At 35.0% G+C, this 14,739-nt stretch overlaps 2 protein-coding genes across 3 annotated transcripts; one reads left to right on the forward strand and one right to left on the reverse strand.

Moving 5' to 3' along the window:
• Positions 1-2,979: 2,979 nt before the first annotated feature.
• On the forward strand, positions 2,980-6,796 carry LOC108997124 (protease Do-like 1, chloroplastic). Its single transcript, XM_018973267.2, has 8 exons — positions 2,980-3,533; positions 3,639-3,761; positions 4,165-4,336; positions 4,658-4,695; positions 5,365-5,563; positions 5,696-5,848; positions 6,010-6,144; positions 6,456-6,796. Exons 1-8 carry the CDS (start codon positions 3,067-3,069, stop codon positions 6,531-6,533), a joined length of 1,365 nt encoding a protein of 454 aa, XP_018828812.1. The 5' UTR covers positions 2,980-3,066; the 3' UTR covers positions 6,534-6,796.
• A 1,820-nt stretch (positions 6,797-8,616) lies between these two features.
• LOC108997114 (carbonic anhydrase 2-like) lies at positions 8,617-12,916 on the reverse strand. 2 transcript variants are annotated; one of them, XM_018973247.2, is made up of 9 exons: positions 12,713-12,916; positions 11,922-11,983; positions 11,681-11,827; positions 11,355-11,403; positions 11,123-11,239; positions 10,889-10,942; positions 10,428-10,513; positions 10,200-10,305; positions 8,617-8,948 (listed from the first exon to the last, which is right to left on the reverse strand). In XM_018973247.2, the coding sequence occupies exons 1-9, from the start codon at positions 12,899-12,901 to the stop codon at positions 8,784-8,786; spliced, it is 975 nt and encodes a 324-aa protein (XP_018828792.1). In that variant the 5' UTR covers positions 12,902-12,916; the 3' UTR covers positions 8,617-8,783. The 2 variants fall into 2 exon arrangements, with proteins under 2 accessions (XP_018828792.1, XP_018828791.1); XM_018973246.2 differs by having other exon boundaries at positions 11,922-11,998.
• Positions 12,917-14,739: the final 1,823 nt, after the last annotated feature.

The raw sequence follows: 14,739 nt of genomic DNA on the forward strand, positions 1-14,739 counted from the left end.
AAAAACCAAAACTACGAACACCCAAACACACTAATGCAGAATTCTAATCCAAACATCGTTGGTGGCGATTAGGCAGTGAGAAGTGTTGAGAATGTTTATGAATAGTAGTAAAAAATAATAATAAAATAATAATAAAATATTGAATAGTAGTAAAAAATAGATAAAAAATAATGAATAGTAAAAAAATAGATAAAAAATAATAATAAAATAAAAAATAGTAGTGAGAGTACTCTCACTTGCTAAACATAAGAGTAACAGACGAGAAATCTCGGGTGTATCAATTCCTCCAGGCATGGCAGCGGACCTGAAGCCCTAACAGTCTACTGTCCAGTAAGGATTAGAAAATGTCAAGCCTTAAAATAAGTCACTTCAGTCAGGCACTCAACATGTATAAATAAAGGTGAAAACACACGCTAAATGTAACTTAGGACCCTGAGGATTGCAAATAGTCCTTTAACAATGTTCTAACTTAGGTATTGGATGTGTCATTGGCTGTGTCTCTCACCATACTGAGCTCCCATTATCTTCTTGGTGCAGGTTGCTGGAAGTCATTAACAAGAGTACGATACACATCCATAACACAATTAATTGGGTGATTCAATAAATTAAATCGGACCATTTATGAAAATTTTGAATTGGTTATTTTAATATTAATAAAAAATAATTTCTAATGCAAATTAAGTATTTATATAATGTATAAAGGAGTATAAAATATAAATTAATTAATTAATTTTAATAAAAATATGATATGAATGTAAATAGTTTCAATAAATATGCTATTCATGTATTTAATACAAAATACTCATGGATCATCGCCTTCAACTAAAGAAAACAAAAAGTTATATGTTTTATCTGATACTTATTAAATACAATAATAAAAAAAATTAATGAATGTAACCCTAGCGCCTCCATCTCTCTCTCTCTCTCGCATAAAAATCTAAAGATTTCAGATCTAATTTTTGCCAAAGGGGAGGTGGAGGAGGAACTTTCCTCATTCTTCCATTCATCCACCTTATATATCGATTATTTCTTTTGCTTAGTTTTATTTTGTTTTCTTTGAAGTCGAAAAAGATAGATCTACAACTTTTTGACAACTTCTGAGAGACACACACAGTACAAGTAAATTCACAGGTCGAAAATTGTTTAGAGAAAAGTGGTGATTTTGCAAAAATCATCCCGCGTGATTCTCACATGCCACCCACATCTACGCGTGGTTTTCCAGCATCTCTTCTCGACACACATACCAAATCACCAAATTCACCATAATTAGACCTTTCAGATCTAACATTTGTGACTGAAAAGATATAAGTGTGTTGCCGTCACAAATTTTGAAGTCTACTGGAGTTAGTTCAAACTGTAATCCGTCTTTTTTCGCATCTATCTTACTGCTTTCATTTTTTGTTTCCTTATTGTTGATTAAAATAAAAAAGAGCTCGTCTCTGGGACATTTGTCTATAGAGGTTAAGTCATCTATTTTTATGAAATGTGAAGTTGAGTCTATATTTAGACAAAAAATGTTATCTCTTGAATGTTTGTCTGTAGAAAGTATCAGTAATAGTAAAGATTAGATCAATCACAAAAGGAAATAATATATTAATGAAGCGCTAAATGCATTATTTTGATTTATAATGTCATATTTGTTGTAGGGACATCCCAGAATATATTTTATTATGGATGTAAATTTTTTTTATGAATAAATAATGATAATTTCCTTTAAAAAAATAATAATATATGTTTAATTTTATCTCATTTATAACATAAACATTATCCCCTCATGAAAAATTATTGGGAAGGTGACACGTGGATTTGACTTTCGTGTTAGGATCTAAATAGAAGCCAGGATCAAATACCATCGTTTCCTACTTCCTATATGGCAACGGCAAGAAGCTTCTAGTCCTCTTAACGTCTAATCTGATAATTAAATTGACCCATTTAGGTAATCTTTATTTTTGAGATAAATGATAATTAATATATTATCAAAATGGTATCAACGTAGAGGTTATAGATAGATGATAGTTATCATAATTTTTAGCGTATCAATAGCTGATATATGGATAATTAAATTTATTATACGTTTTTTTAAAATATAATTAACATTTCTCTTAAAATATTACATGTATTGTAAATATAATTTAAATAGAAAATACTATTTTGATACCTCATTTTGACATCTCATATATTTTATTTTATTTTTAATTTTATTCTTTACTTAATAGTTAAGGAAGTAACTATTAATATATTGATATAATTTTTTTTATATATTTTTTAAACATGTTCTAAAATGATAAAAAAAAATATTAATAAAAAAATTTAAAAAAATGAGAAAATAAATTTATGCTAGGTGGCACGTCCAACGGTCATTGCTGGGCGGCAGTCTAGCACTACTCAATTTCAATAACAAAACTATACAAAACTAAATACATAACAGCACCTTTTCACCTCTTTTGGAATACACTTTTGAGCATGATAAATGTGTGAAATCCCTTTAGCTCCCTCTGTTATACAAAAAATCAGTAGACAAAATGAAATATGGGATATTGGATTCATCTGTCATGTGAAGATGCTGAAATTTGATTATGATGTGAATATGAGAATGGTGCACTAAATTGTGGTAGGTTATATGCTTGCTAATGTGATACGTTTTAAGTTATTATGTATTTAAGTGTTGTGTTGCACATATAAAATATGATTACATGTGTGACTGTATATTATATAATTTAGTAAGATTTCTAAAAAAATATAATATTGCCTTGTGTGGCTAAATTTTAAGGAAAAATAATATTAGTCACTTTTCATCAAAAGTAGTCATAATATTTTTTCAGCAACGATTTTTATCAATTTATTTTCTGGAAGTTACATTAAGAACTTGTTATAGCGAAACTCTCGTCTCAAAAGAGTAGCCATAAGATCACCTCCATTGAGAAGTAGACGGCTTTCTTCAATAAGATATTATTGTAGCAAAAACCTTGACGAGGAGTGACGATCGCACAACAACACAGGCTCAAAGGAGTCAATCCACTCACTGCAGCTGTCCAAAACGAAAAAAATAAAAGAAAGCAGGGAAAGATGGCTGCGTATTCTTCGCTCCTTCCCTCCTTCCACTCCTTTTCTTCTCCACCTTTTTCGTCTCCATTTTCTAGCTCCCCAAACAGAAAATCCATTTCCTTTCCCTCCAAATTCCTCTCTCCCACTCCCCATCCCAACCCCCCTATCCTCTCCTTCCCTCAACACCACCACCGCAATTACGCTTTCACCCCTAACGGTAATAGTTGCTGTAGCAGCAGCTCTAACAACACCACCACCAATCCTTCGTACATCCGCAAGCTCCTATCATTCTCCTTCCCTCTAGCTTCGCCCCTCGTTCTCTGCGCTTCGATCGCCTTGTCTTTCTCTCTCCTTCTTGCCGATGTTGACCCCGCCTCGGCCTTTGTGGTCACCACGCCTAGGAAATTGCAGACCGATGAGCTAGCTACGGTTCGCCTTTTCCAGGAGAACACGCCCTCCGTAGTTTACATCACCAATTTAGCTGTCAGGTATTCTATTTTGCTTGTACTATGTTTTTCTCACTTCGGGTAATCCATTCTGATTTATGTTTCCGTTTGTTTGATGGGTGTGTGACTGTGTTATTGTGGCTTTAGGCAGGATGCGTTTACGTTGGACGTGTTGGAGGTGCCGCAGGGCTCGGGTTCGGGCTTCGTGTGGGATAGAGAAGGTCACATTGTTACCAATTACCATGTGATTCGTGGCGCTTCTGATCTCAGGTTGGCTTGTTGCTTGTTATCAATTCATTCAATGGGATGGATTGTATACTCATGCCACTTCTTATAAAGTGACACCTCTAGGAATGAGGTCGTGAAATTTTTAGCCCATAATATGGGCTGTATCGAAATTGCTTCGGTGAGCCAAGGAAACTTCCTCGCGTTTGTCTCTGGGAAATCATGGAAAATTTTGCATCAGTGACGGATTAGTATATTCGATTGATGGCTGTTTTACTTCATCATAAATTATCTGTTTGCTTTGATGCATGCGATGCTTTGTGCTCAGACTTGGGGACTGTGATATTTGTGTTATGCCTCCTCGAGATTTTTTTTTTTAATATCGTATTAGGTTGACGTAATTAAGCTCCTTATTGTTGATATTTAAGTTGGTGCTGATTGTGTACAGGGTTACTCTTGCTGACCAGACAACTTGTGATGCAAAAGTTGTTGGATTTGATCAAGATAAGGATGTTGCTGTTCTGCGTGTTGATGCATCCAAAGAAAAACTGAGGCCCATACCTATTGGTGTCTCTGCGGACCTGCTTGTTGGTCAAAAAGTTTATGCCATTGGAAACCCTGTGAGTATGACATTTTTTTACTTATTCTCCTTTCATAGGACAGTTCATCTTTAGGAAAGCAACAGCGTGAAGGATTCATTTTATATTTTTTAATCCATATGTGCAACAGCTGAGTTAAACATCAAGCATGAGATAAATCTTTTGTTCTTTTCATCTCACCAGTCCAAAAAAGTGCCTAGAAAAATATTTTGTCGGCTTATCAGGATTAAATGCTATTTCCAAACAGTTGTCAAGACATTGATCATACCGTCAATGTTATTTTTTGCATTTACTATGTATCCAAATAAATTAAGAATCTGCTTTATTATTCATTTTTTGCAGTTTGGACTTGACCATACTCTTACTACTGGCGTTATCAGGTATAATTCCCATTGAAATTCACATTGCGTCTTGCTAGTAAATGTGATACAAAAAATTTTGAGTTTCCTCTAGGATGGCCTAATTTTTTTCTCATGAACCATTTTATGTAAACAGAGTTACCTTAATGCTAGTGGAATTGGCTATGATGATTTGGTTGTTCCACATATTATGAGCCCTTTTAGAGCAACCTATATTTAAAAGAAAAAATCTACACAACCTCCTACTATTCACACAACCTCCACACACCACACTTTTTTTAATTTTTATTATTTTTTTCTTTTATCAAATATTTAATATATGAATAATGAATAGAAGAATTGAATTAGTTTAAAAAGAATAAATTCAAAAAAAATTTAAAAATTTTAAAAAATATGGTGTGTGAAGGTTGGGGAGGTTGTGTAGCATTGCTCTATTTAAAAATATCAGTTCTTATATATTTTCATCATAATTGAGAAAAATGTATGCAACATTTATGATGTGTGCATGCACGTGGCTCTGTGTTTAACATACCAATAACTGATGAATATTCATATTGGTACTGTATCCATAAAACATGCTGATATCCCCTCATGTAAATTTGGCTTTTCATGTTGCTTATCAAGAAATAAGCATATGACATGTATATAAAAATATTGTTTGCTAATGTGTTGTTGATGTTCTCTTCATAGTGGGCTTCGCAGAGAAATTAGTTCTGCTGCTACTGGCCGACCCATTCAGGATGTGATACAGACAGATGCGGCCATTAATCCTGGCAATAGTGGAGGGCCACTATTAGATAGTTCTGGAAACCTAATTGGTATAAATACAGCTATATACTCTCCATCTGGTGCATCCTCAGGTGTTGGATTTTCAATTCCTGTTGACACAGTGAGCTACTATTAGACTATTTTTTTATTCTTTGTAGGAGAATCTCAGTATAGACATCATGTCTAATTGAGACACAAAAGCTTCTCTTTTGATGATAGATTAGATTAAGTCTCTTCATTCCTGCATATCCAGGTTGGTGGCATTGTTGACCAGTTGGTGAGATTTGGGAAGGTCACAAGACCGATTTTAGGTATTAAGTTTGCGCCTGATCAATCTGTGGAGCAATTAGGAGTAAGTGGGGTGCTTGTCTTAGATGCTCCTGCAAATGGTCCAGCTGGTAAAGCGGTGCGATTTCTATAAGCTTTATCTACATTAAAATGTATTTCCTGTCTGCTGAGTGGAACATTCATCTGTACTTTGATATTTCTTATTTCACTGACATGCTTATTAAGGTTGAAGGTTCTCTGCTTCCACTTAACCAGAATTGATCAATCTCTATGCTACAGGGCCTGCAACCAACTAAACGGGATAGCTATGGTAGACTCATTTTGGGTGACATCATAACATCTGTGAACGGTAAAAAGGTCACCAATGGCAGTGATTTGTACAGAATTCTTGACCAGTGTGAAGTGGGTGATACGGTAAGGTGGCATTTTATTTCTTCAGTTTTTCTTGCTCTCTCTCTCTCTCTCTCTCCCCCTCCCCCTCTCGGGGGTTAAAATGGCGCAAGTGGAAGAGACAGCAAAACCAAACCATCCTAGTGAAGTAATCATTGAAGAGAACACAATACAACCTCTACTCCTGTTTTTCTATGTAGGCTCTAGCTAAACTTTAGTATTTAGAAGCGGTTGATTCTGTTTGGCCGGAGCATGTTTAGATAAATATTTCTTTAGTTCTGAAGCTGATTTAATTAGTTTTCAGAAGTGCAAATGGTGATTATTTTGGCATTCAGGTGACTATCGAGGTGTTACGTGGTGATCATAAGGAGAAGATTCCTGTAATACTAGAACCAAAGCCCGAAGTGTCATGATGTGCCTAGCGGTCCAGCATGTATATTTTAGGCACATGTATACTTAAAAATATTATTTTTGTGCGTTAATTGTTTCATGCTTAGGGGCCCTGATGTACATATGTATTTCAACTGCTGTATTACCTCTGATAACAAAGTTCTCATATTGTTGAGGGCAGACTGTCGAACAGTAATATCCTTTTGTGGGTATCACTGGAAAGTGAAGAATATAGAAAGTCTATAAGTGGGATGTAAGAGCTGCACCTATTTGTTCCTTGAGCTAACTGCACTCATTGAACTTTGGTTCTTTCAACTGGTGCCATTTCATCTCATATAATTCTACTCATCATCCCTATACCGTATATCTACTTTTATTTTTTATCTTTATATTTTTTTTTTTCCTTAGCAAGTATATGGTGTAGGGATGATGAGTAGAATAACTCTATTAGTTTAGCAGGAATTAAAAATAAATAAATAAATAAAACACCAGTAGTGTGCTGTGTAGTCAGCTGGATAGCATTCCTCTTTCATCTCAGGCTCGAGCATGCATGTGCTCATGCCTTCGTATTGGTTGTCCAAGGCCTACTTTTTTTTTTTTTAATAGAAAAACACTTACTCATTAACTCAAACAACATTACAAGTGTAAATCAGTCCATAGGACTTGTTGAACACAACTGGGAACAGAATCCCACCATACATTAGTTGCAATAACATTTCTAGAAAACCTTGCTAGTTTGTGTGCAGATTCATTGGCTTCTCTATTGATGTGTACAATTGAACAACTTTGAAATATGCTCTCGAGCTGCTGAATTCTGTTACTACATTCCCATAAATGGAATTCGAAATATCAGAACTGGTTATCTCTTGGACTAGTAACAGTGAATCTGTTTCAATGCATAAAGACTGGAGACCAAGAGGAATGCAGAATTGCAATCCTCTCAGTACCGCAATTAGCTCGATCTCCAAAGGCTCCATCACAGCAGCTTCTTTCTTACTCACTGCCATTAAAACTTTTCCTTCTCAATCTCTTAAAATGAGCCCTACCCCTGCACTGCCCTCAGCACGAAAAATTGCCCCATCCACGTTGAGTTTTGTCATTCCCTGTGGAGTTTTGTCTTCTTAATATTGCTTTGATCGAGAACTTTAACTGCTTTGTAGGTCTTATGCAAAGAAAGAGATTAATATGCTAATAGGTGTAATTGCAATCCTCTCATTCAACTACATGCTAATAGATTTGGTGGGCTTTCACAAATGATAAATGGTGCAGTTTTATTTTTTATTTTTACGGAGAGTTGGTGCATTCGATCTTGTACCATAATAAACCAGCGGCTTAAAATTCGTACCATGGAAAACCAAATTCAGTGGAGAGAAGTAAATGGATTTGACTTCCCACAGATTTTTATTTTGTAATTTTGGCTTCCAACAAATTAAAACCTATTTGTTACTGGTGATAAAGGTTTTCTGGCTTTCCTTGAAAAATTAAACTCTTGTGATTTTTTCACATCTTTTTTTTTTTTTTAATCATTTTTCACGACACCAAGACTGTAGAACTAAATTGCCTAGCTAGTGTGTAATTGAATGAAACCAGTGTGAAATTACTATTTATCCTAAAAGTTTAAGTTGATGGGAATAAATAGATTTATTATTTATTTTATATCTTAACACTCCCTCTTACGTGTGGACCAGACTCTCTCTCACATGTGGACTAGACTCCCCCTCAATAGGTTGCCCAACACGTGGAATATTTAATTTAAATGAGATAGAGTATAGAGTCAAGGTTCGAACTTAAGATCTCTGCTCTACTATTATGTAAAATTATTATTTGTCCTAAAAGTTTAAACTGATGGAAATAGATAGATTTTATTATTTATTTTAATATCTTTACCGTCAGACCACGGATACTTAAGAAACTAGGAATATGTCAAGGAAATTGGGAGGCAAATTGAAATTCAGTCTCGGGACACAACCAAAATGAAGAAGAGCCTCATCTTTGCCGGAATGACCTCTAAGCATGCAAGCCCTAGAGCTTCCAATGCAGAACAGTGGCCACATCCTTTACCTAACAAAGAAACAAAGAAGAAGAAAAAAATGCAGTACCAAAAAAAAAAAATCAATCAGAGCTTGCATGTTTATTCTTTATTGAAGAAAATTAGGAAGTTCATCATACAGTTCTAATAGGAGCATGGGTACTGATCTCCTTGTTATTTAACTCATCAAGCCAATTACAGAGTACATTGGAGCTAAGACAAAGTCACTGGTAATGGTTGATGTTCATACAGAGACAGAAGGAGAAAGACCAAACTCAAGCCCCCATAGCTCAAAGCTTCCTTTAACAAAGTCGTAGTAGCCGCCCTTCAATGCAAGGGTTTTCTTCATCAAGCCTTCCCTCACAAATGGGTAGCTTAGTAGGTTTCCCAGGGATACATTTACTGCCTCCTGTATCATCCAATTCCAACATACAATGGTGATAAGAAAACTTCAGGAAATGTTCTAAAAAACTATGAATAAATGTAATGAATAATATCTATAATTTTATAGAAATATAGGTGCAAGAAAAATTCTATTTATAAGTCAATCATCTGGTTAACATATCTAGTAAATTAAGTGTTAACATGACATAATTTAATTTGAAAAATAAATTTTAAAATTTGAATCTTATAAATCAAATATTACCATGATTTATGTGACATGTATGATGTATTCTACACACTGATAGAATAACTTTGAATGTAATAAGTAGACCTAATATTCTTTATGGACATTATAATTAGGGTTGAAAGTTGATCAACCAAGACCGGAGAAACCAACTAGACCTACTAGTTCAGTCCAGACCGGACCAGACCAAGACTGAATGAAATAGAAAACCGAAAGTTTTTAGTCTAGTCCCGGGGTGGGGCTTTTCCACCTTGGACCAACCAAATAGTAAAATAAAAAATATATATTTTATATATTATTTATATAATAATTATATAATTAATTATGTAATTTTCATCTAACCTATCACTATTTACAATATAAGATTTTAAATATGTAAATTGTAATTAAAAATTAATATTAATATAATTAAATAATCCACATTAATAATTCACTTAATTTTAATTTGGTAATTTAAATAAGTTTTATTAATTTATCTAAAAAATAAGAAAAAATAAATAAAAATAAATTGGGCCGAACAGGATCGGACTGGACCAATAGCTACAGGTCCGGTCCCTACTGATGTTCGGTCCGGTCCGATTCGGAAAAAATGATGGATCGAAAATTTCAGTCCATCACCCTAGACCAGACCGACCGATTTACTTCCCTAATTATAATTTATTGTTCTATCTGGTTTCGAATAGGAGTGAGACTACTACGCCGCCCCACTCTTATCGCTGGGTGTATCGACTAGTGGTTTTTTTTTCTTTTTTCTTTTCATATTTTTTTAATACATTTAAATATTTTTAAAAAATAAAAAAAAAGTATATCAATATACTTAAAATCATTTACTTAATCACAAAGCAAAAAAAAAAAAAAAAAAAAAATTGACCAGCAATCAAATAGAGCGGTCAAAATGGAGAGGTAAAGTAGTTTTATTCTTTAAAGAGTACTAAAAGTTTATGTGAGAAGATAAGATTCCAGCTTCTTTCTTTTTGCACCCATACATTATATATTTCATTGAATTGGGTTAGGAAGAAATTAAGGATTTACCTTTTCACAATGTCCACAGAGTTCTGGCATAGGTGCATCACCGAATTCTGCTTTCACCTTGGCTTTGGCAGGCAAAGCGATTTTGACCCAGTCTTCTATAAAATCGCTGCATGCGCATATATATCCCAAATGATCAGACTAGTAGGTACTAAAGGCAATCCACTTCTTACTCCAATCAAAATATTTTAACTCCTTGAACATAATTCATGAATTCTAGTTGAAAATTACGTAGAGGGGGGTCCCTGATCTGGAAAAGAGAGCAGTCCCTTAATTCCACCACAAGCACTGTGCCCAATCACCACTATGTTTTCCACCTGTAAAATATAATTACCAAATATACTATTAATTCCAACCATTAATTACCTACCTACTGCTCGGAATTTTTTTTTTTTTTAAAAAAAACTGATTTTTTTTTAAAACCAATCATTTGATGACATGTCATAAAATGATGAAAAAATAATTAAAATAATAATAATTAATATTTACTTTCAAAAAAAAGTTAGATCATGAATTATATCATGAAAAATAATTTGTACAAGTCTAAATAAATAAATTTTATACAAATTTATATAAAAAAGTAAACTCTACCTTAACAAAATAAAAAATAAAAAAATTATTTTTTATTAACATGACTCAATTTTTCAAAAAATAAAAATAAAAAATTACACGAAACTTAAGCATTACGATACCTTAAGATGCAAAACAGCGTACTCAACGGCAGCCCCAACTCCAGCGTATCTAAGCTGTTACAGAAACATACAAGACCGAAGGCAGGCCCAAGCACGTACGTATGTCAGAAATGTACGTGAAACAACTATAAATACCAAAAACGAAAAGAGAAGGCGGGGACCCAAAACGGAATAATTACAGAATAGAATATTAATGATCATCACCAAGCCAGCAAAAAGTAATAAAGCTAAGACCTTATCATAAGGTGGAACCAAGTTTGCAACATTTCGGACCACAAAAGCTTCTCCTGGTTGGAAATGCAGCACGTGTGATGGGCACACCCGGGAATCCGAGCATGCAAACACCATAAACTACAACATATTGACATTCATATATAGTAATTATAATACGGGAAAAAAGCCCGGAGTTCAAAAGAATAAAAAAACCAAGCATGCATGTATGTTGCAGATCATGATGATCTACTACCTTGGGGCTTTGGCCTTTTGCAAGTTCACCGTACAAAGCTGGGTTTTTGCTGCAGAAAGTATTCTTCAATTAGCAGATATATATATATATATATAGATAACACCTAGCCAGCTAGCTAGTTTTCACAATTAATATATATATATATATATGATTATATAAAAATAATTTGATATGATATAATTCGTCAGATTGTAAAATTATTTTTATTATAAAATAAATTTAAAAAATTATATCTAAGATTATTTTTATATAATTTAAATTACTGTAGTAGTAATATATATGTACGTAGCTTCACAAAATGTGAAATATGAAAGTAGGTTACTGACTCGAATTTCTCGTTCTTGAAGTGAATGTATCCGTTTTTTATCTTCTCAATTGGGTCAAAAGGTTTGCGGTCAGAAGTTTGGGTTTGTAGCTCAGCCGTTATCTGCCCCACTTTTGCAGCCGCAACGGCTTTCAAGTCCCCCTTCTCACTGTCACGAAATATTTACAATAATTATAATTAGATCATCGGTTATATATACTCGATGTCAGGTGACAAGATTCAGTAGTACTGATCGATCGTACCTGAGGAGCTTCTTGAGACCCTCAATAGCTTCCTCGTATGCGTCTTTGCCCATGCCTTCTCTCTGCAAATTAATTGACTCCACCCAAAAGGAAAGAATGTCATGTAATTATGGAAAAAGTTCACAAACAGTACTGTTAGCTCTCAGTACTCTTTCTTTTTCTTTTTGTTTTTTTTTTTAAAGGAGAGGTTTCGACAGTATGCATGCATGGAATTAAGATACCTTATATTTAGAGTACCTACATATTTTTCAGCTCTTTTCCAATTCTCTTTAGGTTTGAGAAAAATCAAAAGATAAAATGTCTGGAGGGAACCATATTTTAAACTCGACTTCTCAAACGGTGTTTCTCATGTGCACAATATTATTGGGACCATATTCTTCGCATTTCAACTGCATGCCTCAGCTTCCAGTTGAAACGAATCTCTCTGATACTTTCCCACGTCTAACACGGTACGGCGGACTTAATTATCAGTGTGATGAACACCCTTTCTAGCTAGTACTCATGTTCATGAGCAATTAACTGAAAGTTATGGAGTCATTGGTCCTGCTTACAAACTTTTATCTGATCTCTCATTCAGCCACACTTTACATCCGGTTAATAGAGACTTCAAAATTGTTTAGAAAAAAGAAAAAGAAAAACCGGTACATTGTGACAATACTTGTTGTTATCATTATCTGCATTATCAAACTAGCCAGCTAGTAATCATGTTAGATGTCGATGGAGGGATCAGTGAAAACACACGCACAATGCAAACAATGATAATTCGGAGAGAGAGAGAGAGAGAGAGTTACCCAAGTGGGAGTGATGATGGGAGCGGGGGCAGCGAAAACGGGCTTGTTCTGGATAAGCGAAGGAGGAGAGGGAGAAGAAGAGTACTTAAGCCTAGCAAAAACTGAAGGACGTAATGCAGCTTTCTTGAGAGAAGATTGGGTAGGAGAAGTAGATGAAAGACACCAGCCGTTGATTGAAGCTGTCGACATTGCTCACACCACCCTCCTGTTGGGTAGATTTATAAATTAAATATTTACTACGTAGTCTGACCCGCACTAGATAATGAAAGCGAAACCCCAATGAACGAGAGCTTCTACCGTGGTAGATGAGGTAATTTGGAATGCTGGAGATGCATGGAAGAGAATGCCCATGCCCTGGCCCATGGACCTTTCCTTCTTCCTCGGTATGCATGTCACTTTTTGCACGAATTAGACCAGTACACGTGTCCAAACATTGTGGTCGAGCCCTTGACAAATGTTATTGCCTTGTTGGCACCTCTGAGATCACGTACGTACATGTCTCTAATAAAACTCCACTTTATTTTTGATTGACAAAATCAAACTAGTTTAGGATCCAAAAAACTTTTTTTATTCTTTATTTTGAATTTTACACTAGTCAATCACGTTGTATCTGACCCTCTCTTGTTAAAACTAATAACCTTCAAGCTGAAAAAAAAATTAGTCACTTGCATTATATATATATATATATGTGTGTGTGTATGCTCCATCTCTTGTCCAAACAAATTTTTGTCGACTAACATTCGAAGGTACGTAGCACATGACATGACTTAGCCTGTTCCTCGGATGCCAAAAACCTGATAGCTCCCATATTTACACAACTGCATGCATGCATGCATTCTCCCCCATCTTCAGAGTAATAAATGTTACATTTATGTTAATGATGTGTTTCATATCACCAACATCACGGTATTCCTGCAGTTATAGAATAGGCGACGTTTCGTACCCTGTGTAAACTCTGATACGCTTAAGTTAGTATCAGTATATATATATATATAAATATATATATATATATTAAAGTGGGTGATAAGAGTCTACCTTTGTTCATTACTTTCACCAATCTATTTATAGAAGAATGTGGTCTAAGGGCCATTCACCTTGGTCGATGGCCTAGCTCTTCTGCTTGTCTCCTATTATCCCTATTAACAAGAAAATGTGTCTCTCATTACATTGGGATTCACTCAAGGACCTCATCCCCGCAGAATTAGGGATGTAACAGTCCTTCTTGTTTGAGGGAACCTTTAATAAAAGCCTTCGAAGCCTTCTGGAATGTATGGATGGCCTGACCTTTTAGAGATGGGCTCGAAGCAGGGCTTAAATATCACCTCCACTTTATATATTGTGCTGATCTTACGGTGCACCAAAGGTCAGGCCGGGTAAGATTTGATCAAAAAAATAAAAATAAAAAAGTCTGTTTGGTAGAAGACAAACGTCTGCAGGCGCCATTAATTCGTTATCAAAATCTAATGGCTTACAAGGGACGACTCAATGTGTGATGGAGTATAGGGATAAGGCTAGCTCTATATATCCTTAATGGATGGACGTTCTTGTATCGTGTATCCATCCATTAATATTGGATGGCGTTCGTACGACTCTATCCCTAGAGTGTGGTATATATGTCAAATTGCGGGCCAACTGTAGACTTTGTGATTCCAATATCATGGCCTTTTGATCCCATTAAAATAAATAAATCAACACTCCTAGCTAGCTGCTCCTGCATGCAATTCTCTTCCGATCTACATTCTTAGCTGGGCGCGCACTGCTAGCAAATCTCATGCCCACATGACTAGTAGTACTCTACCTAGCTAGTTGCAGAGTTGCAAATGATGCTCTTAATTATCCCAACCACATGCATGTACTTAACTAAGGTCACCAATATCTTCGACGACGTACTGCACAGATGGAGATGATCGATCATCAGAAATGATCAAATTGATCACATGAACGCCAACAGGGTGACTAGCAGCTCCCAAATGGTTTGCAAAAATGGAGTGCCTAAGTACCTATGTGTGGTTTCACAATGCATGCAT

The sequence above is a fragment of the Juglans regia genome, chromosome 10, assembly GCF_001411555.2.
Source record: "Juglans regia cultivar Chandler chromosome 10, Walnut 2.0, whole genome shotgun sequence".
Lineage (NCBI taxonomy): Eukaryota > Viridiplantae > Streptophyta > Magnoliopsida > Fagales > Juglandaceae > Juglans > Juglans regia.

Excerpts from the sequence above, each read along its gene's own strand:
- LOC108997124 (XM_018973267.2), top strand. The coding sequence starts at position 3,067 with ATGGCTGCGTATTCTTCGCTCCTTCCCTCCTTCCACTCCTTTTCTTCT. Across the intron at positions 3,534-3,638 it reads ATCACCAATTTAGCTGTCAG|GCAGGATGCGTTTACGTTGG; the intron begins GTATTCTATTTT and ends TTGTGGCTTTAG. Across the intron at positions 4,696-5,364 it reads CTTACTACTGGCGTTATCAG|TGGGCTTCGCAGAGAAATTA; the intron begins GTATAATTCCCA and ends TTCTCTTCATAG.
- LOC108997114 (XM_018973246.2), bottom strand. The coding sequence starts at position 12,901 with ATGTCGACAGCTTCAATCAACGGCTGGTGTCTTTCATCTACTTCTCCT. Across the intron at positions 11,999-12,712 it reads CCATCATCACTCCCACTTGG|TCAATTAATTTGCAGAGAGA; the intron begins GTAACTCTCTCT and ends TTTTGGGTGGAG. Across the intron at positions 10,306-10,427 it reads GATCAGGGACCCCCCTCTAC|CGATTTTATAGAAGACTGGG; the intron begins GTAATTTTCAAC and ends ATGCGCATGCAG.